This window comes from Leucoraja erinacea, chromosome 4, assembly GCF_028641065.1.
Source record: "Leucoraja erinacea ecotype New England chromosome 4, Leri_hhj_1, whole genome shotgun sequence".
NCBI lineage: Eukaryota > Metazoa > Chordata > Chondrichthyes > Rajiformes > Rajidae > Leucoraja > Leucoraja erinaceus.
In genome coordinates this window covers 41,103,282-41,128,858 of record NC_073380.1, presented here as the reverse complement: position 1 = coordinate 41,128,858, position 25,577 = coordinate 41,103,282, and the positions used below count along the sequence as shown (strand labels likewise).

Sequence of the window (25,577 nt, the reverse complement as noted above, 5' to 3'; positions counted from 1 at the left end):
TGAAACGGTGCCTCCCCACCGGAGACTGCGGCTTCAGGTTGGTGCAGGCCGGCGGTCGAAGATTTAAAGTTCCCGCCGCACCGCAGCCAGAAGCACCGCAGACCGTAGGGCCGGCGGTCGAAGCTCTCCTCCAGGAATCTCCGGCGAGGGACCCCGCTCCTGATGGTAAATCGCCGCCACGCCCGCGGTAGAAGTTGGCCTCGGGCCGGCGGTGGTGGCTTATTCTTCTCCCGGGTCCCCAACGAGGGATCCCAGGCTGCAGACGCCACGCCAGCTGGAGCTCTGCAGACCCCGGCTTCAGGCTGCTGCGGGCCAGCGAAACGGAGTGCTCCCCTCTGGCGAGCCCTGGCGAGGGCTCGCCTGCTCCCCGCCAAGAGTCCGCGCTGCTGAAGCTCTGAGCGCGTCTCCGGAAAAGGCCGCACCAATCCTCGATGTTAGGCCACAGGGGAGGCGACATAGAAAAAGTTGCCTCTCCGTGGAGGAGGCGAGCAAAGCGGTTTCCCCCTTATCCCCCCACACCACCCCCCACACAAGACACACAAAGAAACATTAAAAACATACATTAAAACATACTAAAAAAAACAAAAAAAAGTAGGAAAAAATGGACACGCTGCTGACAGGTTGCCGGCTTGCAGCGCCCCCACCGAAGCAAATATTAACCAAAATTCACATTTGAAATGCTTCCCATCATGATTTTATGTTGTCAGTTAAAATTGTATTTTTAGAGGATATTTTTGGCTTCATTGAATATAATTAAAACCAGGAAAGAAAATTACTTCAAATGGATGTACCCTAGTGCAGTTTATTTTCTGCAGTGATCTTACTGTGAAGCTCATGTACTTTTGTAACAGCATTATATTTAAGAATTTCCATTATATTTAAGATGTTATCTGCAGATATTTTTCTATTAAGCTGGTCGGCAAGTGAGCTGCTGAATTTTAATGTAAGTCTGGGTCTATGACGTTATATTAATATCCTTTATGAGTACAACATTTATAGGTTTATGGATTTTCAGAGAGATTTGTTAAAGACGAAGTGCAAAAATGCCAAATTTCTTCTCCATGTTTATAGCCAAAAGAGATTGATGCTGTCATGATGCATTTATGTATTTGCAACACTGAATATTTAATCTATAGAATTAAAAATAATAATAATTCTGTAGTAAAACTAAGTCTCCAAATTGCAGAAACATTGTTGAATGATTATTTCAATAATAGGAAAGGTTTTAAATTCACTTTGTTATCTGTGCAAGCACTTCACATCAAATTAAACTGAATTTTCTCGCACATTACATTTAAAAATTCTCATCAAAAGAACCCATTTCATTTATCATTGGTTCTGTAATATTGCTTTTTTAAATATCTAATGACCTGAGAGTTTGAAAAAAACAAATCTGTAATGTCCAGATGCATTTCATTGTCATTGTTTAACTATTGAAAATGTCACGTAATTATGTAATTGTTTAAACTAATTGTTTAAATAAGTTTTGCATTCAAGTAATCCATATGATCTTTGTGTATGTGGAAATCAAATTTTAGTATTTTTTCTCGATGTGTTTGAACTTAAACAGAAACAAAAAAAGCACTTGTGTAAACGAGAACAAATTCACTTGCAACAATATGCATTTTTATAGTAATAGGGTCTGAAATATAAATGTCCTGACACACATTGCATTATTCTATACAACATATCTGAAAATGTAATGTTATATTAGAAAATCTCCTGTGGGGAATCAGACAGATTGTTGGTTCATGAGACTGTTTCAAGCAACTCATAATGCCTTGAAATTATATTTTACTTTCTATTTAAGTCCAACATGGGAGTTCGTTTTAAAGCAGCATCCTCACAGCTCATTTTAAGGTGTGATGAAGAATGCGTCTCATGAACCATCAATAGTGCATTTTATTTATTACTTGGAAGTGCATTTTACCTTTTATCAAACACCCACTTATTCATCCAGTTAACAATCCCTATTCATTGTTTACTTTGAGTAGCTTCCAAATCATGAAGACAGTTTCTGATGTTCTGCAAATTAGCCGTGCTAAAATGTTAGTGTCACCGAAAGAAAATAAAGTTGAGCAAGTTGATTAATTGTATACACAAAGACAGGAAGTCTTTCAGTTTTCATCTGTAATTATAATCAATTTACTGCCTCATGGCCATTGATTTGGAATAGCTTAGCAGGGAGTGTTGCATGTTTAATTGCCCCATACCTTGTATTGGATTTTTGACTTTACAACAATGATTAATTGTTAAATATTATTCTTATTGCATATAAATGTCACAGTAAGCACAATGTAAATAATGGAGCATTTCTACTTATTTTCCCTTAGTGTTATGTTCAGAAAGGAATCAAATAATTTCATTTTATTACACAACATAAGCATATAAACATGTGTAACATTTACTAGAAAGTTTCAGGATTAATAGCAGACTTGAAATAAACATAAAGGTTTCTGAAAATGTAACGTTAAATTTTACATCGGTGGTGCAATGCTTATCTTTCCAATTACAACTCTCAATGGCATTAGAAACATATGCTTTCATCTCCCCATAATATATCCAATCACCTTAAAAAGGAAGTAGTAAATGGCCTGTCTCATCAGCATGTGATTGCATGTGTCTAGCGCGAACAAACGTGGTCGCTTGAGGCGTACGGCCTCACGGGGCCGGTCCCACTTCGATCGGCAGAGGCGCATGGAGTTGTGCGGGGCTGGTCCCGACATCGCGCGGGGCTCCAAAAATCTTGCACTGTTCGAATATCCCGCGTGCCAACGGCCTGTCGGCCCGCAGGTGCATTGAGGGCGTACGCAGCATCTCGACGGGCGTACGCAGCGTCTTGATGTCATACGCAGCGTCTTGACGGCGTATGCCTAGCGCGTGTCGTTGCGCGATGATGTCATCGCCCGGCATGCCGTTGCGTGATGACGTCACCGCCCAACGCCGTGCGACATCCAAATTAAGTCAGCCCGCCTCCTGCTCAGCTGATTGGTGAGTATGATGTCGGGATCAGCCCCGCACAACTCCATACACCTCCACGGTTCGAATTGGGACCGGCCCCGCGAGGCCGTACGCCTCAAGCGACCACGTTTGGTCGTGCTAGACGCATGCAATCGCATGCTGGTGGAACAGCCCCTTAACAAACTTTGCACAAACACAGTGGTGCAAACCGGTTGATCCACAAAATATCTGATTCACATTTTAACAATATATATCTTCCTGTGGGAATCCACAAATGGAAAGAAAGCAAACTCAATGTGCTAGCATTTATTTCACGAGAGCATGTAATGCTGAGGCTCTACAAGGCGCTGGTCAGGCTGCATTTGGAATTTTGGGCACCGTATCTGAGGAGGGTTTTATTGCCTCCGGAGAGTGTCCAGAGGAGGTTTACAAGAATGATCCCAGGAAGGAGTAGGTTAACTTATGATGAGCGTTTGACAGCACTGGGCCTGTACTCGCTGGAGTTTAGAAGAATGATTGGGGACCTCAGTAAGACATACAGAATAGTGAAAGGCTTGGATAGTGTAGATGTGGAGAGGATGTTTCCACTGGTGGGAGAATCTAGGACTAGAAATCATAGCCTCAGAATTAAAGGATGTTCTTTTAGGAAGGTGATGAGAAGAAATTTCTTCAGTCAGAGGGTGGTGAATCTGTGGAATTCTTTGCCACAGAAGCTGTGGCAGTCAAGTCAAACGATATTTTTAAGGCAGAGATAGATAGATTCTTGATTAGTACGGGTGTCAGAGGTTATGGGGAGAAGGCAGGATAATGGGGTTAGGAGGGAGAGATGGATCAGCCATGATTGAATGGCGGAGTAGATGTGATGGGCCAAATGGCCTAATTCTGCTCCAATCACTTATGATCGTATGATTCTATGAAAGATAGCATGAGAGAATGATGCACAAAGAGCAGGAGATTCTATTTCAGCATTGCTCTTCTGGAATTTTAATACAAAGATTCACCACATATTGACATTTTAAAATCCAGTACTTTTTTGGGTTAAATAATTAGAACTATGTTAGTTTTCGACCCCAGAGCAAAAAGCAATTAGTTTGGTCAGTTCGATCAAGGACAAAAGCACACAAAGCAGATTAACAGCAGTTCATGCAGCACTTACAATCTCTCTAGTTTGGGAAGATCGCTAAATGTTTCTCGCTCTAGTATCTCTATGTGGTTGAAGTGAATGTATCTGTTGAAAAATTCATGTTAACAATTAGTATTCATGATTACTGCCTTAGAATGTGAAACAAACCCAAGCTACTGGAAACTAGAGATTTTTCTTATTCCATGGATTTTCCATACTACTAACATTATTGCGTTAGAAGCCGAGTAAATATAAATTCCTTTGGAAGTAGTGCTTTCACATTGGAATTTCTTCTTAACCACATCTTTAACATGTTTCACACAGGCATATAAACTCAAGCATCCTGACAGCTTCTCTGAAGCAATTGTGGCAAATGACTAATCAATTATTCCTTTTGCCATTGATTAATTGGCAAGATGTCTTTACATAGAAACAAAGAGCTGCAGAAGTTGGTTTTCAAAATAGGACATAAAGTGCTGGAGCAACTCAGCAGGTCAGGCAGGATCTCATAGGAACATATAAAAATAGGTGCAGGAGTAGGACATTCGGCCCTTCGACCCAGCACCGCTATTCAATATGATCATGGCTGATCATCTAAAATCAGTACCCCATTCTTGGTTTTTCCCCATATCCCTTAATTCCTTTAGTCCTAAGAACTAAATCTAATTTTCTCTTGAAAAAATCCAGTGAATTGGCCTTACTGCCTACTGTGGCAGAAAATTCCACAGATTCACAACTCTCTGGGTGAAGACGTTTGTCCTCATCTCATCCCCGGTTCTGGGCTTCCCCAACATCGTAAAGATTTTTCCTGCATCTAGCCTGCCCGATCCTTTAAGAATTTTATGTTTCTATATGATCTCCTCTCATCCTTCTAAATTCCAGTCGACCGATTCATTCATCATATGTCTGTGCCGCCATCCTGGGAATTAACCCAGTGAACCTACTGATTGGGAGCAAAACCTCCAAAGGTCTTGCATGGTCAAGTAACCTCCAGACATAAATATTAATGAGAAGAAAATCTCTCAATTTCCAGTTGCAGTGAGCAGAAGAAGGGATAAAGCACATGGCAAAATAAAAACTGAGAAAGCTTTACATGTCAAATTTGATGCAATATTTAATTCTAAGATAATATGCTTGATCACCTTAAATTACTTAAGGAAGCATATTCTGTGCTTTCCCCTTTCTGTCAAGTGAATATTAAACAATTTATTCACAGCCAGCCTACATAGTACTGCCAATTATTGGGCAATTATTGCCAATAAGAATATGTTAAGAACAGCCAATTTTTGCCTCTTAGATTTTGAAGGAGTCTTTATTACATTCAGATACTCACCTCCAAAAATCATTAATAGAATAATTACACTTTGATATTTTAAAATGGCAGAACTTACAGATGTGACATGAAAGGCCAACTTAAACTTTAATTCATGCTTGAAATTGTTCGAGAATAATCTGATCAAACTCTGTAGTCAATCTGAATAACACCTTAAACCGAGTTGATAGATCTCTGCAGATGCATTGTAACAAACCCTGAAGTGTTGGGACATGAGGAGTCAGTCACATTTCCACTTTGGTATTTGGTGTTGGAAAGATGAGGTTGCACTAGTTTCAGATCACGTTTAGTTATGATTCTGCCGCATATTTCAAAGGAATGATGACCGTCTAGCCGCACACACAGATATATAACTGAGCTAAATGTAGTGGAACCTGATAGCTGCAAGACTGTAATAATTATCCCCTGGCAAGAAAAGTAGCTACAGTAAACTGATGGCATAACAGCAATAATCAGCACAATATCGATTTTAAAAGTCGGTTATGCACAACAGTGAATGGTTAATAGCAGCCAAATATCTACAAACAATATACTAGTCCTCCCGTTCATTTGATTAATTAAAAGTTTTATATTTAGAAATGTATATTAATTTCACCAAATTACACCTGGCATAATATAATTATATCTTTATTTAGGAAAATCACCGATTGTCTATTATAACTTGGTTCCTAAAGTACATTTATACTTACCCCACTGTAGAGTGTGATTGCATTTATTTGAGTAGAAACAAAGAGAGGGTGCGAGAGTTAAGAGAGTCTGAAGAAGGCTCCTGACCCAAAGCGTCATCCATCCTTTATCTCCAGAGATGCTTCCTGACCTGCTGAGTTACTCTAGCACTGTGCTTTTGCATTTATCATTACTGTATGAATGCTGTTTATTCGGTGACCTTCGAGTGAACAAGCAATTTTATTGTACCTGGTACAAATGACAATGAACTAATATAATCTAATTTAGTTTCATAATATCTTTGGAGATTTTGCATTTTCCCCTTATTTAACTCACGATGCTAATCAATTGATGTATTTTGACCTTGCCTTTGATTAGACAAAGGAAACAACTTATTGCAGATGTAAGGGAACCTGGGATTAAACTAATTTATGTTTGTAATGCTGATAAATATACTAAATATACTGCTATACCAATAGTATAAGAACAGTATAAGAAGGAAGTATAAGAACAGGATAAAATTCCTCTCGGTGGTCTTAGTTCCTTTCAGTTCATTATTCCACCGCTTACTTAGTTAGTCTCTTGAGTTTGTGATGATTTGCTTCTATTTTAGTTCCTTGGGTTTGAGATGGCTAATGTGCGACTCAATTATGCCATCTCAGATGGAGTTGGAGATGTATGATGAGGTGGGTGGGTGGTAATACCATAGGTGGTTACTGCTCCCAAGGAAGATATACCAGTTTCCATATGTTATTTTGATAACTCCTTTTAGATCTTTTTAGGTTGAGTTTTAGAGAAACAGGGCCTTCGATCCACCAAGTCAATGCCAACCAGCGATCCCTGCAAACCAACACTATCCTACACACACTAGGGATAGTTTACAACTTTTCTTTTATTGAAGCCAATAAAGCTACAATACTGTGTGGTTTTGGAGAGTGGGAGGAAATCGGAGCATCTGGAGAAAACCCACGCACGTCACGTGGAGAACATACAAACTCCGTACAGACAGCATCCGTAGTCAGGATCGAACCCGGGTGGCTGGCGCTGTAAGGCAGCAACTATATCCCCATCGTGCTACTTTGGATTTGGGACGATTTGCTTCTACTTTAGTTTCCTGGGTTTGGATGACTAATGAGTGATTTTATGATGCCATTAGGTATTAATGCAGGAGTAGCAAGATGGATTCAACAGTGGCTGAATGGGAGATGCCAGAGAGTAATGATGGAAGGCTGTTTGTCAGGTTGGAGGCAGGTGACTAGTGGGGTGCCTCAGGGATCTGTGTTGGGTCCACTGTTGTTTGTCATGTACATCAATGATCTGGATGAAGGTGTGGTAAATTGGATTAGTAAGTATGCAGATTAAACTAAAATAGGTGCTGTTGTGGATAATGAAGTAGATTTCCAAAGTCTACAGAGAGATTTAGGCCATTTGGAAGAATGGGCTGAAAGATGGCAGATGGTGTTTAAAGCTGATAAGTGTGAGATGCTACATCTTGGCAGGACAAATCAAAATAGGACGTGCATGGTAAATGGTAGTGAATTGAGGAATGCAGTTGAACAGAGGGATCTAGGAATAACTGTGCACAGTTCCCTGAAGGTGGAATCTCATGTAGATAGGGTGGAAAAGAAAGCTTTTGGTATGCTAGCCTTTATAAATCAGACCATTGAGTATAGAAGTTGGGATGTGATGTTAAAATTGTACAAGGCATTGGTGAGACCAATTCTGGAGTATAGTGTACAATTTTGGTCGCCCAATTATAGGAAGGATGTCAACAAAATAGAGAGAGTACAGAGGAGATTTACTAGAATGTTGCCTGGGTTTCAGCAACTAAGTTACAGAGAAAGGTTGAATAAGTTAGGTCTTTATTCTTTGGAGCGCAGAAGATTAAGGGGGGACTTGATATTAAGGGGGGACTTGATAGAGGTCTTTAAAATGATGAGAGGGATAGACAGAGGACGTAGATAAGCTTTTCCCATTGAGAGTAGGACGATTCAAACAAGAGGACATGACTTCAGAATTAAGGGACATGAAGTTTAGGGGTAACATGAGGGGGAACTTCTTTACTCAGAGAGTTGTAGCTGTGTGGAATGAGCTTCCAGTGGAAGTGGTGGAGGCAGGTTCGATTTTATCATTTAAAAATAAATTGGATAAGTATATGGATGGGAAAGGAATGGAGGGTTATGGTCAAGTCAAGTCAAGTTTATTTGTCACATACACATACGAGATGTGCAGTGAAATGAAAGTGGCAATGCTCGCGGACTTTTGTGCAAAAGACAAACAACAAAACAACCAAACAAATTATAAACACAATCATAACACACATATTCTTTTACATAATAAATAATGGAAGGAAAAACGTTCAGTAGAGTTAGTCCCTGGTGAGATAGGTGTTTACAGTCCGAATTGCCTCTGGGAAAAAACTCCTTTCTGAGTGCAGGTAGATGGGACTTGGGGAAAATAAGTGTTCGGCACAAACTTGTAGGGCCGAGATGGCCTGTTTCCGTGCCGTAATTGTTATATCGTTATATGGTTATCTCAGATGGTGTAGGATTTGTGTGCTGAGGTGGGTTGGTGGTAATACAATAAAAAGGTGGTTGCTGCTCCCAGTGAAGAGATTCCAGGTGCTCTATGTTCGTCTAGGAGCTCCTATTTATTGGTCATGGGTCAAAGGTTTCTGACTCATCGGGAATGCTGAACATATTTCAAATAAGCTGCAAGAACACCTTGACGTAAATCAATGAGCCAGGTGGAATATAGGTCCAATAATTCCTGAGTTATTATGAGCTTTCTTTTTAAAAGTCTTATTTACTTAATAGAGTTAAAATTTAAATTATTTGCACCCTTTGCCAAACTCAGTGCCAGGGTTGGCTTTGAACTATGTGTATGATCCTTGACCAAGACCAACTGTTCGCACTACCTCAACGATATTTAACTTTGACTCCACCTTATTGTATCCACATCCGTCCATGCCTTTTTTTTTTTTTTAAAGCTTCAGGTATAATTACACCCAAACTCCTTTGACTGAGCTCAGTGTGTTTTACCTCCTCCAAAAAAATGTTTTTGTGTTCAACTAACACCATCCCATCACCAATCAGTTTGCCTATCTATATTGGATCCTGGTGATCTAACATCTCTTTAAATGGCTTGGGATTAATATTTGATGTTTCTGTGGTCCACTGGGATATTGTTTATATATTAAATGTTCTATATAAATAAATGTTGTCTTGCAGTCTACAACATACCTAAAAGCCTTGAACCTATTAAATCTATGCCTGGATGACTTGAATATTTCCACAGAGAAAACCAAGCCTTCCACATACATAAATAAAGACTCAATGGCATGAGAAACAAAAAAATATATGCTTGTATCAATAAGCATTTAAAGACAGCTGGCAGATGTGCTACAAAACCATAACTGAAACAACAGATTCTAGTGTTATTAATGTAATAGTATCAGAATATTAGGATTGCATTTTGTTTTGTAACACATTGCTTTTTCATTTATCTTTTATTTAACATAAAATCTTCCCATTATAGTTGAAACCGTGCAGACATTATTTTTATTGCACACCTCGCACTTTAGAATGCAATTTTATTTTGGCTGATCAGCAATTTCTTTCTTTGACTTTCACTTTCGCACAGTTTTACGACTTTTTTGATTTCCATCTTCTCCTCTGTTGTTCACTCAAACCAGTATTGAATGCACCATTCTGAGGGGATATTCATTATCCAAATGCTTGGCTTCACTGCACTAGGTTAGTTTTTTTTAAAAACATCATTCTCTCCTTGAATTGAAAACTCTGGGATTGTCCAACTCTTAGATCTTTCTGTGCTCCTACACTTTTAGGGATACAAATCCCATGTTTGACATTACCCATTTATTTTAGTTTCTTTGATGTTGGCTCTTATTTTATAACGTTCAAAACGTAGTGAACAGTGGCTCATGACCTTTTATTTCGGCTTCTTGATTAAAGAGAGAATGTCGTAGGTTTATTATCCATGCCAGCCAAAACCACTTTTACAAGTGAACCATGTTGTATGGCTTTGCACCATGTGACGGGAAAACAAATTGAATTGATTAAATACATAATCCATCATCAGTGTAGGCATTACAGCAATCCTGAAGCAGAATAGTCTTCATGAACAAATGACTATGTGGCTTACAACATTCCAGCGGTATCAGGTTCTGTTTGGAACAATTAAATTACTTCTCCGTAAATGATTAACTAATCGGCGAATGTATAAAAATCGGCATCTAAACAAAATAATTAATTTGTAATGATCTAGGAAGCCTGTGATCAGAAATGTAACTAGACGTCAGTATTTCATCTTAAATGTTTATCCGTAATAAGCAAAATTAAAGATGTTAGCTCAATCAAGGGAATCTCATCAGTTCATCATCTGGAACAATGTTATTCTGAAAACACTAAGCATCAATAAGCACTAAATAGTTACATAAATACAAAGTCAAGTAACAGTTAATTCGTATAGAACATGGCACAGGAAATGTAATTAATTTAACACAATAATAATCCAAACTTCTTCAAATAATCATTACTTCCAAGCAAATCAGATAAAATTAGTAAGAACTCAAACCTTTTGGATGAAAAACAATGAAAAACACAATGCAAATAAATTGATTATTATTTAATCGACTTTCCAGTAACAATAATTATGGTGCAGTGTGCTTTTATTTGTCCATAGCTCATTGAAAGCAGTTTATAATAATTCCTTTTTTTTTCCAAGGGCAAGGTTGCAGATAATACATTTCTGCATTTACCCATCATTCACAGGCCACATTCAGAGCCATGCTGAAAATGAAATAATTGCTCTGCAGCAGTCTACTGGCAGCTGAGCTGAGGATGCAGATGGTGAGAAGTAGCTGGCATAGTCTCAGGAAACAAGTCGCAATTTAACATAACAGTTGCAGCTGGATGTGAACCGCTGGCAACTTTCCACCAGTAATCAACGCTGGTGTATGAATTTTACACCTGCCGCAGCAGAATGAGTCTGAGATTGTTTTAATGGGCTTTATTTGAAACCCGCTCCAGTGGATAGTAGTACAGTAATCCTGTTGAGAAAGGGTAAGTGATAAAATCAGTGATAAATCAGGTTGCCTCATCTAGGTCCCAGAAACACGTGCTGTTGGGATTACAGCTGGAAAGCCCCAACATCCTGGGTGGGGTTGAAAGGATATGTTTTCTCTTCCAACACTCACAAGGAAATAAAATTAATATTTAAACATACTTAGGCCTTTACTGCCCCCACTCCTCTTTGTTGCTGGTTTGGCCTGTTACTGTAAGTGTGAAAAACATCGGATATTAAAAATGTTAGAAGGGCTTATCCTTATACCTTGCACAGCCTTGCCAACTAATTTTAACAAAATACTTTATATGGAGGGTGTGGGCTCAGACCATCTTAAGGGGTTGGATAGGCTAGATGCAGGAAGATTGTTCCCGATGTTGGGGAAGTCCAGAACAAGGGGTCACTGTTTAAGGATAAGGGAGAAATCTTTTAGGACCGAGATGAGAAAAACATTTTTCACACAGAGAGTGGTGAATCTCTGGAATTCTCTGCCACAGAAGGCAGCTGAGGCCAGTTTGTTGGTTATATTTAAGAGGGAGTTAGATGTGGCCCTTGTGGCTAAAGGGATCAGGTGGTATGGAGAGAAGGCAGGTACAGGATACTGAGTGGATGATCAGCCATGATCATATTGAATGGCGGTGCAGGCTCGAAGGGCCGAATGGCCTACTCCTGCACCTATCTTCTATGTTTCTATCACCCCCATGATAGTAAATGGGAAGGCCCTGGGATGTGTTGGTGAACAGAGAGACCTTGGGGAACAGGTACATGCAGTAGTTCATTGAGAGTGGCAACACAAGTAGACAGGGTGGTGAAGAAGGTTTATTGTGTGGGAATCTTTATCAGCTGTGGCACTGACTGCAAGCTATGTCATCGTGATACAGTTGCAAAAAATACTGGTTGGACTGTACTTGGGAGTAATGAGTGCCGTTTTTTTCAATACGCTATAGGAAGGACATGGTTAAACTAGAGAGGGTACAGAAAAGATTCACAAGGACGCTGCTTGGATTGGCGGCCTTCGGTTATAAGGGGAGACTGGATAGTCTTAGACTTTCCCTGAAGAGAAGAAGACTGAGAAGTGACCTCATAGAAGTTTATAAAATTATGATGAGCACAGATAGGGTAAATAATCACAGTCATTCCCCCAGGATAGGGGAATCTAACTGAGAGGAAATATGTTTACGGTGTGAGGGGTAAAATTTAAAGCTTTGAGGGGCAAACCTTTCACATTGTGGGTGATGAGGATATTTAACGAGTTGCCTGCAGAAGTGGTATAGACAGATACAATCTCGATATAACTAAAAGTCTCTGTCTTGTGTGTGTGTGTGTGTGCGTGTGTGTGCGTGTGTGTGTGTGTGTGTGTGTGTGTGTGTGTGTGTGTGTGTGTGTGTGTGTGTGTGCGTGTGTGTGTGTGTGTGTGTGCCAATCTGATCAAATGCTAGGCCACAGCCTTCCCATTTTCACACATCCTACTCGTGGTGGTGATAAACATCTTCCCATCGCAAGAAGAAAACCAGATTTAATTTTCTTCAAAAGGGATTGCGAATATTGTCCATAAATAGTCCATTTATTTCTGGCAAGGAGAAAAAAAGGTTAATGATACGCCTGCCCCAATGTATATTCTTGGTATCTCCAAACATAGAAACATAGAAAAATAACTGCAGAAGTAGATCAATCGGCCCTTCAAGCCAGCACCACCATTCATGGCTGATCTTTTAAAGTAAGTACTGCTGTTCCTGCTTTCTCCCCATAACCCTTGATTCCTTTAGTCCCAAGAGCTATATCTAACTCTTGAAAATATCCAGTGAATTGGCCTCCACTGCCTAATGTGGTAGAAAATTCCACAGATTCACAACTCTCTGGGTAATAATGTTTTTCCTCATCTCTGTCCTAAATGGCCTACGCCTTATTCTTAAACCATGACCCTTGGTTCTGGACTCCCCCAACATCCCCCAGAATATAATAAAGGACATCTCCCACCCCGGACACTCCCTGTTTGAACTGTTGCCGTCAGGCAGACGGTACAGATCCACAAGGACAAGGACAAATAGACTAAAAAACAGTTTTTACCCCACTGCTATAAAAGCACTAAATGTGGCCGCCAAGGAACGCAGGGGCGATACAGACTAAGGGACTGTGGTAACGGTGAAATCGACAGAAGGATGGAGGGTTGGGTGTGTATGCGTGCTTTGTCTGTGATTTTTATTTATTTGCTTATCTTTATTATTTTACCGTGGATGTTTCGTTAGCTTTAGAAATGTTTGAATGCTGCACTGACTGGCTGACATTTTAAATTTCGTTGTACATGGCCCATGTTACAATGACAATAAAGAAACTATTCTATTCTATTCTATCGGGAATATTTTTCCTGCATCTATCCTGTCTAATCCTTAAAGAAATTTATATGTTTCTAAAAGATACCCTCTCATCCTTCTAAATTCCAGTGAATACAAGCCCGGTCGACCAGTTCTTTCATCATATGTCAGTCCCGCCATCCCAGGAATTAACCTGGTGAACCTACACTGCACTCCCTCAATAGCAAACATACCCACTGTTTATTAAAGAACCAACATCCTCAATGTAGAAGTAGCTTAGTTTAGTTTAGAGATACAGAGCAGAAACAGGCCATTCGGCCCATCAGGTCTGCTGACCAGCGATCAGCTCATATTAACACTATCCTACACACACTGGGGACAATTTTTACATTTACCAAGCCAATTTACCTACAAACCTGTACGTCTTTGGAGTGTGGGAGAAAACCAAAGATCTTGGAGAAAACCCATGCAGGTCACGGGGAGAACGTAAAACTCCATAGACAGCACCCATAGTCGGGGTTGAACCCGGGTCTTCGGCGCTGCAGGCGCTGTAAGACAGCAGCTCTACTGCTGCACCACCGTGATACACCATTTGGAATGAAACACAAGGAGCTCAGATGGCTGTGCCTCGATATTAATGCATTAGCTTGAAATGTGGACAGTAATTCTAGATGGCATATGGCAGAAACATGCTCAGTAATTATAGCTGACAGCGAAGTGCTCAAATGATGGGTAAACAGTCAGGACCACTGCTGGTCTTTATTGGCAATGAGGAGATCATTAGTATAGGCAGGTGTTTGGCTCGTTTTTATTACCTAGATGCGAAAGGGATGTGTTGAGCTGATTATAATCACACTCTTATTTTGAAGCTGCCAAAAATGAATCTACCTGTTGCAATTTTTTTTAAATCATCACCATCAGTATCAAGACATCTGGGACAGTGGGCCAAGGGTGAAAATGTTTTACCTAAAGGTAAATCTGGCCTTGTTTCCTCCAACTCAATGCATCAAGCCTAGGGCCTAACCTTACTCTTGGTCATATTTGTATGGATTTGTGCCATTAAAATGCAAGCAATGGTAGAAAGGAGAATGTTTTGGAGGTCAGGCAAGTGTGCCTAAATGTAGAGAGCTTTTCAATAGTCTTGCCTTCTGACAATTGAGAAACTTGTCTCAAAATTAGATTACAAATGGTTTTTCCAGTATTATGCAGTCTGAGATTGATGTTTTCTAAACTGAAATATGACAATGTTTAGTGTCATCCTAAAATTTCAACTGGACACTTCCTGTTGTCAGCTGCCCTGATATGATTTCCATGTCAACACACGTCATTCACTATGTAAGTGGGATAAAATTTTAGCTTTGGATTCATGTTGCCCATCTTGTTGATATTCCACATAATCCAATTGCATTTCCCATTGCTTGCATAAATACCACTGAGTGTTGAGAAATTAATAGTGGCAATGATATGTCATTTTCTAAACTCACTCGAAAAAGAGTTTAATTGGCTTGTGTAGGAAGGAACTGTAGATGTTGGTTTAAACCGAAGATATAGACACAAAAAGATGGTCAGACAGTATCTCTGGAGAAAAGGAATAGGTGACGTTTCAGGTCGAGACCTTTCTTTGGACTTGTTCTTTATAAACTTGTGTGTTGTTGAATGTAAACATGGAATTTTCTGAAGTGCACACATTTTATATCCAAGTGTTAATAAAAGTGTGAGGTGTTTATAGTCAAGATACCTTTGCTCCGTGTAAGTTATTGTTTTGCCCAAAATACTGGGAGTGTACCAGCACTGTCACAGTAAAAGCAGCTCCTTTTAGGGGGTGCCGCACGATAGCAGCCTCGCCAACAATTTGTCTGACTTTTTGTGTTTTTTTGTTATTTTTAGTGAGTTTTAAAAGTTTTTGTTAATGTTCCCTGGTTTTATTTTATGTGGAGGGTGGGGGAGGGAATCGGGGGACATTTTGTTCCAATCTCTTACCTTGCCGGAGATGCAATTGTTTTCCACATCGTATCTCTGTTCACTCTGTAGCCTAACATCATGGTGCTGGAGGCCTTGCTCTGAACTGGCTTTGAGCCCCACCGTGGTGGCGTGGACTTACCATCAGAGCCGATCCCTTGCCTGGGATCGATGCTCCAACTGCGGCCTGCAGATTTCAACATTGCAGTGCTCACAGTCTCGGGTAGAGACCGAGTTGTGAAGCTCCAACAATGCAGAAGGTTCAACTAACCCCGACCAGGGGTCCGATCACCCGGCACGGGGAACTTGATCGCCCCGATGCGGAGGGCCCAATCGCCTCGGTGCAGGAGCCAAGGTCGCCCCATCAACGGAAGGCTCGGGACCCCCCCCCCCCCCCCCCCCGATCGCGGGAGAACAAAGAAGGGACGAGATTGAACTTTTTTTCGCCTTCCATCACAGTGAGGAATGTGGAAGAGTCACTGTGGTGGATGTTTATGTTAAAATGTATTTTGTGTTTCTTGTTGCTTTTTATTGGTATGACTAACGGGCAAATCAAATTCCTGGATGTATAGAGTCATAGTCATAGAGTGATACAGTGTGGAAACAGGCCCTTCAGCCCAACTGCGCACAACGGCCAACATGTCCCAGCTGCACTAGTCCCACCTTGACCTCAACTACCTCATCTGGCAGTTTGTTCCATACACCCATCATCGTTTGTGTGAAAAAGTTACCCCTCAGATTCCTATTCAATCTTTTCCCCTTCACCTTGAACCTATGTCCTCTGGTCCTCGATTCCCCTACTCTGGGCAAGAAATTCTGTGCATCTACCCAACCTATTCCGCTCATGATTTAATACACCTCTGGAAGATCACCCCTCACCCTCCTGCACTGCAAGGAATAGAGACCCAGCCTACTCAACCTCTCCCTATAGCTCAGATCCACTAATCCTGGCAACATCCTCGAAAACTGAAGTTGCCTCTGAATCCTAGATGCCAGAGGACCCAGGGTTTCTTCAGAAATTCCATCCAGGACTCCAGCTGACGTCCAACAGAACCATGAATCTCTTGATGATAAACAGTTGATCCATTATAGGTAAACATTTCTAAGAATATGTTAATCAATCTCAGCACATATTAGTTTAACTTGCTCTGAAAACCCAAAGGTTGCAGGGAATATTATCTATTGCCCCCAAGGAGAACATGGGTGTTTCTCAAGCAGGGCAGCTGTAAACATATTAAACATAGCTGAAATGTATTTAGATACGATGTCCATTTTCCCTCTATGTATCAATAACCGCATCTCAACATTTGTGATGTGGATTCTGGCTTTGGATGAAAAGATGCCAAGAATTCAGTTCCGAAACACTTGTACTGTTGGAAATTACTCCAAAGAATTTCAAGGTCAAAGGTGCAGAAGTGACTTATTAATGTGGCAACATTCCTAAAATATGTTGATTCATTTAGAAGGTCTTAAATTTACTTACAGCTGCTCCAGAGACACAAGTCCTTTAAATGCCTGTCTGTCGATTGCACGAATGTTATTCTTGTATAGGTAGCTGAAAATAAATCACAAAGCAGAATTCAGAAATATTGTTCAAAGCCAGTCAGCTTCATACCTTAGCTATTTCTAATTCAATTTCTCTTCCCATGTTTCTGTGATATTTGTCACATCCCTATTTAATTCCCTCTTATTCCAAGAATTCCAAGTTGGGAGGAGGGTGTTCAGGGTTTTTGGGTTACGGCCCGTGTGCCGTAGGTTGCCGAACCCTGTCCTAGATGTTTGGCCTCATTGTGGTCCTCCCCATGTTTTACAACCGATTCACCTGGTTAGTTTTATCTCTGGCTGCTTCATGTTGTCGGCGGCTGCACATCCAACCAAGAAAGAAGAGAAGAGAAAAGATGCGACGTCACTCACAGCCACAAACTGACGCACTTCCACAGACCCAGATCACACAGATCGTTGTAACACGGCGCAAAACGACAAACTGTGCAGGGACTGAAGACAGCGTGAGAATTCTGTCATCAGCGTGAGAATTGGCTGAAATGCGTGACTCTCTTGCTCGAAGCGTGAGAGTTGGCAGCCCTGTCTAAGGCCAGGATGTGACAACAGACGCACAGGGAGACACATACACAAAGGAAGACACACACACACACACACACACACACACACACACACACACACACAGGGAGACAGACACACACAGAGAGAGACAGACACACACACAGGGATACACACACACACAGGGACACACACACACACAGGGACACACACACACACACAGAGACACACACACAGGGAGACACACACACACACACAGGGACACACACACACACACACACACACACACAGACAGACACACACACACAGGGAGACACACACACAGGGAGACACACACACACACACACAGGGAGACACAGACACACACACACACACAGGGAGACACACACACAAAGGAAGACACACACACAGGGACACACACACACACACACACACACACAGAGACACACACACACACACACAGACACACACACAGGGACACACACACACACAGGGAGACACACACACACAGGGAGACACACACACACACAGGGAGACACACACACACACAGGGAAACACACACACAGGGAGACACACACACAGAGACACACACACACAGAGACACACACACGGAGACACACACACAGAGACACACAAACACACACACACACAGACACACACACACACACACACACACACACACACACACACACACACACACACACAGACACACACACACACACAGACACACACACACACAGGGAGACACACACACACAGGGAGACACACACAGGGAGACACACACACACAGGGAGACACACACACACGGAGACACACACACACAGGAACACACATACACACAGGGAGACACATACACAAAGGAAGACACACACACAGGGACACGGACACACACACACAGGGAGACACACACACACACACACACACACACACACACACACACAGGGACACACACACACACACACAGACACACACACACACACACACACAGGGAGACACACACACACACACAGGGACACACACACACACACACACAGGGAGACACACACGCACACACACAGGGAGATACACACACACAGGGAGACACACACACACAGACACACACACACACACACAGAGACACACACACACGGAGACACACACACACAGAGAGACACACACACAGAGAGACACACACACACACACACACAGACATGCACAGACACACAGGGAGACACACACACACACACACACACATTCACAAGGAGACACATGCACACACAGACACGCACACGGGGAGACACACACCCACACACAGGGATACACACACACACACTTTCCCCCCTCCCCCCTCCATCCTCCCCCTCCCTCCCTCTCTCTCTCTTCCCTCCCTCTTTCCTCCCTCCTCCCTTGTCCCTCCCCCTCCCTCTTTTTCCTCACGCTTCTTCTTTCTCCCCTTTCTCCTTCCCTTCTTTCATCCCCTTTCTACATTCCCTCCCCCTGTCTCTCTTTCCTTCCATCCCTCCCTTTTTTTCTCTCTCTCTCTCTCTTTCTCCCCTCCCTCTCTTTCCCCGGCCGCCCAATGGGGAGTCTGGCGGGCACGGTGTAGCGTGGATTGGCGGCGCAGCGCTGCCGTGTGAGTTGAAGGGCAGGAGGGAGGGAGGGAGCGATGTTGCCGCAGTAGCCGGAAGCGCAGCGCTCGCATACGGCTCACAAAAGCGCTGGCACCCGCTGCTCGGGACTGACGCGCTTCCCCAATCCATGCAGATCGCTGTCATGCGGCGCAAACTTGAGACAAACTGTGCAGCAAAGATCCTCTAGCTCCGCTGTGCAGGGACTGAAGACAGCCTGTCAGCGTGAGAATTCTGTCTTCAGCGTGAGGGCGTGAGAATTGGCTGAAATGCATGAGTGCTACGCTCAAAGCGTGAGAGTTGGCAGCCCTGAGCATACCACATACAACATAGAACAGTACAGCACAGGAACAAGCCCTTTGGCCCACTATGGCTGTGCAGAACATGATGCCAAGATAAACTGATCTCATCTACCTGCAATTATCCATATCCCTCTATTTCCTGCATATCCATGTGGCTATTTAAAGGCCTCGTAAATGCCACTGTTGTACCTGCCTGCATCACCATCCCTGACAGTTCATTCTAGTTACCCACCACTTTAAAAAAATCGTCCCTATCTTCAGATTTGCGATTTCATGAAAAAATATATACAAGGATATCAAAAAATAACTCCTGAATTATTAGAAGAAGCAATGAATATTGAAGCTGACTCACAAAAATTAATATCATATTTATATAATAGTATTCTAAATATAGACCTACCATCGACAGAGGTATTTAGAGAAGAGTGGGAACGGGCACTAATGATAAAAATTACGAAGGTTACATGGGAAAAGTACTTGATATATATTCACAAAAGTTCGATTAATGTAAGACATAATCTAATTCAATTAAAAATTTTACATAGATTATATTATTCAAAAACAAGATTGAACAGATTTTATCCAAATATATCCGCCATTTGTGATAAATGTCTATCCCAAAATGTAACTATAACGCACTCCTTAGATTCCTGCATAAAACTTTATAGATTTTTGAGTGATGTTTTCGAAATATTTACAAAATTATTCAAGATAAGAATGGAACCTAATACTGAAATGATTATATTTGGCGTAATGGAAGATGGGAATAAATTGAACACATCTCAAAATTTATTTTTTAACTATGGTTTAATAATAGCAAAAAAATTACTACTTAAATTTTGGAAAATACATCAATACCAACGCTTAAAATGTGGATTGCAAGTATGTTGGAAACCGCACATCTTGAGGAAATGCGATTCCTCCTAATGGATAAATCAGACCAATTCATAACGAGTTGGTCTCCATTGTCGTCTTTTTGGAATCATATGGTGCAACACAATTGTAAAAAATAACTGTTTCAGGATTGGACGAGTGTTGGTCAAGATTATAAACAATGATCTCCTTACTTTTTTTTTAATGTTTTATTCTCTTTTTTCTATTTTCTTTTTCTCAACTTTCTTCACTCATTCGTCTTTTTTCTTTTTCTTCACACACTATATATCACGTATTCTAATCTTTCTTTAATATAACAAAACAAAAAAAGAAGCTGTACATAAAATGTATTATGAAAATATATATTAGGCACTTTGGTGCCATATGATTGTACTTCTAATAAAATAAAAAATAAAAAAATAAAAAAATAAAAAATAAATCGTTCCACACATTTCCTTTAATCTTTGCCCCTCTCATCTTTGCCCCTCTCACTGGAAACAGGTTCTGAGTGTCTACCCTAGTAATGCCTCATAAATTTAAATTCATCTATCAGGTGTGCCCTTGATCTACGGCATTCCTGGGAAAACAATCCAAGTTTATCCAAATTCTCTTTAGAGCGAATGCATCTAATCCAAGTACTATTCTGGTAGTGTGAGGTGGTCTTTGTTCTATGTAGCAAGAAGCTTCAAGATCTAGTAAACTGTTTTAATTGAAAATGGGAAACATTGAAACTATTTAGCAAGTTAGGCAGCATCTGTGGAGAATAAATTAATGAAATGTGTTGATCTAAAATATTAGCTCTGCTTTTCTCTTTACCTGTAGTACTTGGTTTCACTGATTTATCTGTAGTACTTGGTTTCACAAATGTTAATCTATGGTTTAGCATTCTTTGATTATATTTTATCTTGATGCGTAAATCTATTTACATCTTGTTCCAGCCGGTGATTATGAGTGCCAACACACGTTTAAGCCAGGATTGAAGTTTGATAATTTTGGTCTACAACCAACCAATATCGTATTTTATCCTCCACTTCCAAAATCAAATTGGGGAATAATGGTTAAGCAAAGGTTCAAGACCATTACAGAGAATAAGTGCATTAAACAGCAGGGAATAAATGCATTAAGCAGCCCAGGAAAAATGCAATCTAATGCAAACTAACAACATTTATGACATAATAGTTCCTCTACTATGAGAAAAACATGAGGCGTGATTTTGATGCAAATTGTTCACACAACCTAACAATTTATTATAATGTAGTCTAAATTCAAGGCCGCCTCTTGATGTTTCCTGTTGTCTACCGATAAAGCAATCACAAAATAAACTCTACTGGAGGAACTCAACGAGTCATTCACAATTGTCTTTTTTCTTTTCTTTTCCCCCACTGATGCTGCTCAACCCACTGATTCTTCCAGCAGTTTGCATTTGAGATCTCAGTATCTGTAGTCTCCTGTGTCTTGCTAAAGTGTTCTGGTAAACAACACAATAGTTATCTGTTTTGTGCTTGAATGGATTGCAAATTAGTTGATTTCACGAACAAATTTTAATAACGTATTCCTGGGCAACTCATAAGGAGCCTGGAACAACATTGTTCAGACTGCTTCATAGACATAGAAAACATAGAAACATAGAAAATAGGTGCAGGAGTAGGCCATTCAGCCCTTTGAGCCAGCACCGCCATATATGATCATGGCTGATTATCTTAAATCAGTACACCGTTCCTGCTTTTTCCCCATATCCCTGATTCCTTTAGTCCTAAGAGCTAAATCTAACTCTCTCTTGAAAACATCCAGTGAATTGGCCTCCACTTCCTTCTGTGGCAGAGAATTCCACAGATTCACAACTCTCTGGGTTCTCAGTCCTAAATGGCCTACCCCTTATTCTTAAACCGTGACCCCTGGTTCTCTACTCCCCCCAATATTTGGAACATTTTTCCTGCATCTAGCCTGTCCAATTCTTTAAGAATTTTATATGTTTCTATAAGATTCCCTCTCATCCATCTAAATTCCAGTGGATACAAGCTCAGCCGAACCATTCTTTCATCTTGCCAGCACAAACTTGCCAGCACAAACCAGGCATGTATTTCATCCTCTGAGAGAATCATACGCACTCCGGAAGATAGCCAGCAGTAGTTTTCTCTCAATACCCAAATCATCATGAGATAAAGTTAATTGAGTCTCATGGCATTGAATAACAAAGAAGCAGCCAAACACTGAAAAGATTGAGAGGGAATATGAGGAAAATGTGGGCAAATGGGACTAGCATAGGTGGGGCTTCTTGGTGGGTATAGACAAGTTGGGCCGAAGGGCCTGTTTCCATGCTGTATGACTCTAAACACCCCATACAGTAGGTCACACTTTGGAAGAGCAGGCCTATAGGAGATAAATATGTACAGTAGTGTTGAACTGTAAGGAGCAGGTGAGATATATAACATTCAATTGGCAGTTACTTATAATAACAGTGTGCATTTATTCAGCACTTCTAAAGTGAAAGAAATGAGATGGGCTCATAGAGGTATCATTTATTCATAAGCACTGAGACAAAGGACATCTACTTTAAATTAAATCCCAGTGCCCTACTGTACAAGCTCACAAGTTTTACCCAAGAGGAAACTGCATTCATTGTGAAGCCCTGTTTCTGCAAAAGTGATCGGCACTGTCTATGGGCTGCTGACATCTGAGTGAATTTTGTTACTTGTGGCCAGACGTGTGATGCATGCCGGCAGTGGCTATGCATCTCTTTACATTCACACAAAGAGGATTCAAAGGGGAAAGTGTGGGTTTCAGAGATTATGTAGAAATTGCTACTTCATTAATTTCCTGATAAACCTGTATGAGCTAGTTCATAGCAATGTATCATGTGATGGAATTTGTAGACCATGGAAATGTTGTTCGATAACATATACCATAAGTAATAACTAGTGTTCTGGTCCCTATGGCCCTCATTAAAAGCTGAGGGTATCCAAAAGCAAAAATCAGATTCCAGTCAAATACCCTTTTATCACCTTGCCCAACATGAAGGCAAGTTAAAAGCAATGGAATGTAAAATAGGAGGAGGAGGAGGAGGAGGAGGAGGAGGGAGGAGGAGGAGGAGGAGGAGGAGGAGGAGGAGGAGGAGGAGGAGGAGGAGGAGGAGGAGGAGGAGGAGGAGGGAGGAGGAGGAGGAGGAGGAGGAGAGGGAGGAGGAGGAGGAGGAGGAGGAGGAGGAGGAGGAGGGAGGAGGAGGAGGAGGAGGAGGAGGAGGAGGAGGAGGAGGAGGAGGATGAGGATGAGGATGAGGAGGAGGAGGATGAGGATGAGGAGGAGGAGGAATATCACTCACCCCAAATCCAAAAATGAATATAATACGCAATACTCTTATTAGTTATCGTTCCATACTAATTGCAGTAAACAAGTGGGCGGCACGGTGGCGCAGCGGTAGAGTTGCTGCCATACAGCACATGCAGCGCCGAAGACCCGGGTTTGATCCTGACTACGGGTGCTGTCTGTACGGAGTTTGTACGTTCTCCCCGTGAGCTGCGTGGGTTTTCTCTGAGATCTTCAGTTTCCTCCCACACTCCAAAGACGTACAGGTTTGTAGGTAAATTGGCTTGATAAATGTAAAAATTGTCCCTAGTGTATGAAGGATAGTGTTAATATGCGGGGACCACTGGTTGTAGTGGACCCGGTGGGCTGAAGGGCCTGTTTCCGCGCTGTATGTCTAAACTAAACTAAACTAATCCAATAAAAAAAATATGAGGCAGTTACATTATTTGATGTAAGTCAGCAAGTGTAATAATATCCAAATCAGAATTTCTGCACTTACAGGTATTTCAAGTTGTCCAGGTCTTCAAATGCTTTCCTTGGTATTCTCTTGATTTGGTTGTTGTTCAATAATCTGTATAGAGACACAACAAGTAATCATGATTTAGGTAATATATGTTGCACAAACAATGAAAGAGATTTCCTCCAACAATAATGTAACATGCCACACAGAAATAAAGATATAGTTCTGTATTACATTGCAGTCAAAAATACGTATTGCAAATCTATGCCAACTGTGCAGAATAGCAGGGAACAACGATGGTACAAATATTGAAATTTAAACCTACAAGTTAAACTGGGTGATTAGCTGTACAGAAAAAGTTTACATTATTATCGGATAGGAGATACATCTGTAGAGAACAGCTGATCAGCTGCAGAATAGCATTGTACAGTTACAAAGCTATACAGCATGGAAACAGGCCCTTTGTTGTCAAGTTGCCAAATCAATCAAGCTACACCCATTTGCTTGCTGCTGACTAGTATCTCTCCAAACATTTCCTGTCCATGTATCTGTCTGTGTGTCTTTTAAATGTCATGAATGTACTTGCTTCTACAACTTCCCATGGTAGCTCATTCCATATACACACTATCTTCTGTGTGAAAACAAATTCCTCTCACTCCCTTTTAAATCTTTCTCTCCTCACTTCAAACACATGCCTTCTAGTTTTTGACTCCACTACTCTAGGGAAAAAACTGACATGATTTTATATACGTTTATAAGGTCACCCCGCAGCTTCTTATGCTCCAGAGAAAGAAGACCTGGCTTATCCACCCTCTTCTTACAGCCCAAAGCCTGTGGACTGGGTAGCATCTTCATGAATATTTGCACTTTTTCCAGTTTAACGACATCCTTCTGATAGTAGCAATGTTACAAAATTTTGAGATTAAAAAAATCAAGTCTGCAATTTATCCCATCAGATAAAGCATAAAAAGAAGTTGCATTTGACACCTAATTCACTTTCATAGCTCAAGTATTTAAAAAGTTATGGCCATTTTCATACTCGGAAATTAGCATCTTGTTCCCTATTGATTTTCTATGGACATAACAAAAAAGCTGTGATCGCGTGCTGTCATTAGCCCATAACTTTCTTAAAAAATAAGAGAACTGAATGAAATTTTCAGTTATCATAGATTGAACCATTCTGAAACAAATATAAAATAATCTTACTTGGATGACCTGAAATTAAAGCATATAATTAGTTAGTTACCCAATTGTAGCCCCATTCAAACTTCAATTACTAGATCTAAACATCTATCCATTTCTTAATAAATGATTAACATTTTTAAATAGCCTAAGTGTCCAAATAATATTCACAAATAATTCACAATAAAACATGATTTTTAAATCTCATTTACATTAATGTATAGGCCAAATGGAAGGAATTTAATGTTCAATTGCTGTAAATTAAAGTCCATTTAAATCAGCTTTCTAGTGGGATCCTGTGAACGCGCTGGTTTAGAACGTTCACATTGCACTAGATTTGTGCCCTCAAATG

General features: G+C 40.9%; 1 protein-coding gene across 3 annotated transcripts in view; it reads right to left on the bottom strand.

Moving 5' to 3' along the window:
- The window catches only part of LOC129696308 (peroxidasin homolog), a 481,759-nt gene that overhangs the window by 212,513 nt on the left and 243,669 nt on the right, over window positions 1–25,577 (bottom strand). For 2 of the 3 annotated variants that reach the window (XM_055634092.1, XM_055634090.1), the window contains exons 3-5: window positions 24,083–24,154; window positions 16,923–16,994; window positions 4,118–4,189 (exon numbers count right to left, since the gene is read on the bottom strand). In XM_055634092.1, the coding sequence (XP_055490067.1) occupies window positions 4,118–4,189; window positions 16,923–16,994; window positions 24,083–24,154 (216 nt within the window). The remainder of the gene's footprint in view (window positions 1–4,117; window positions 4,190–16,922; window positions 16,995–24,082; window positions 24,155–25,577) is intronic. The other variant, XM_055634091.1, reaches the window with a different exon arrangement.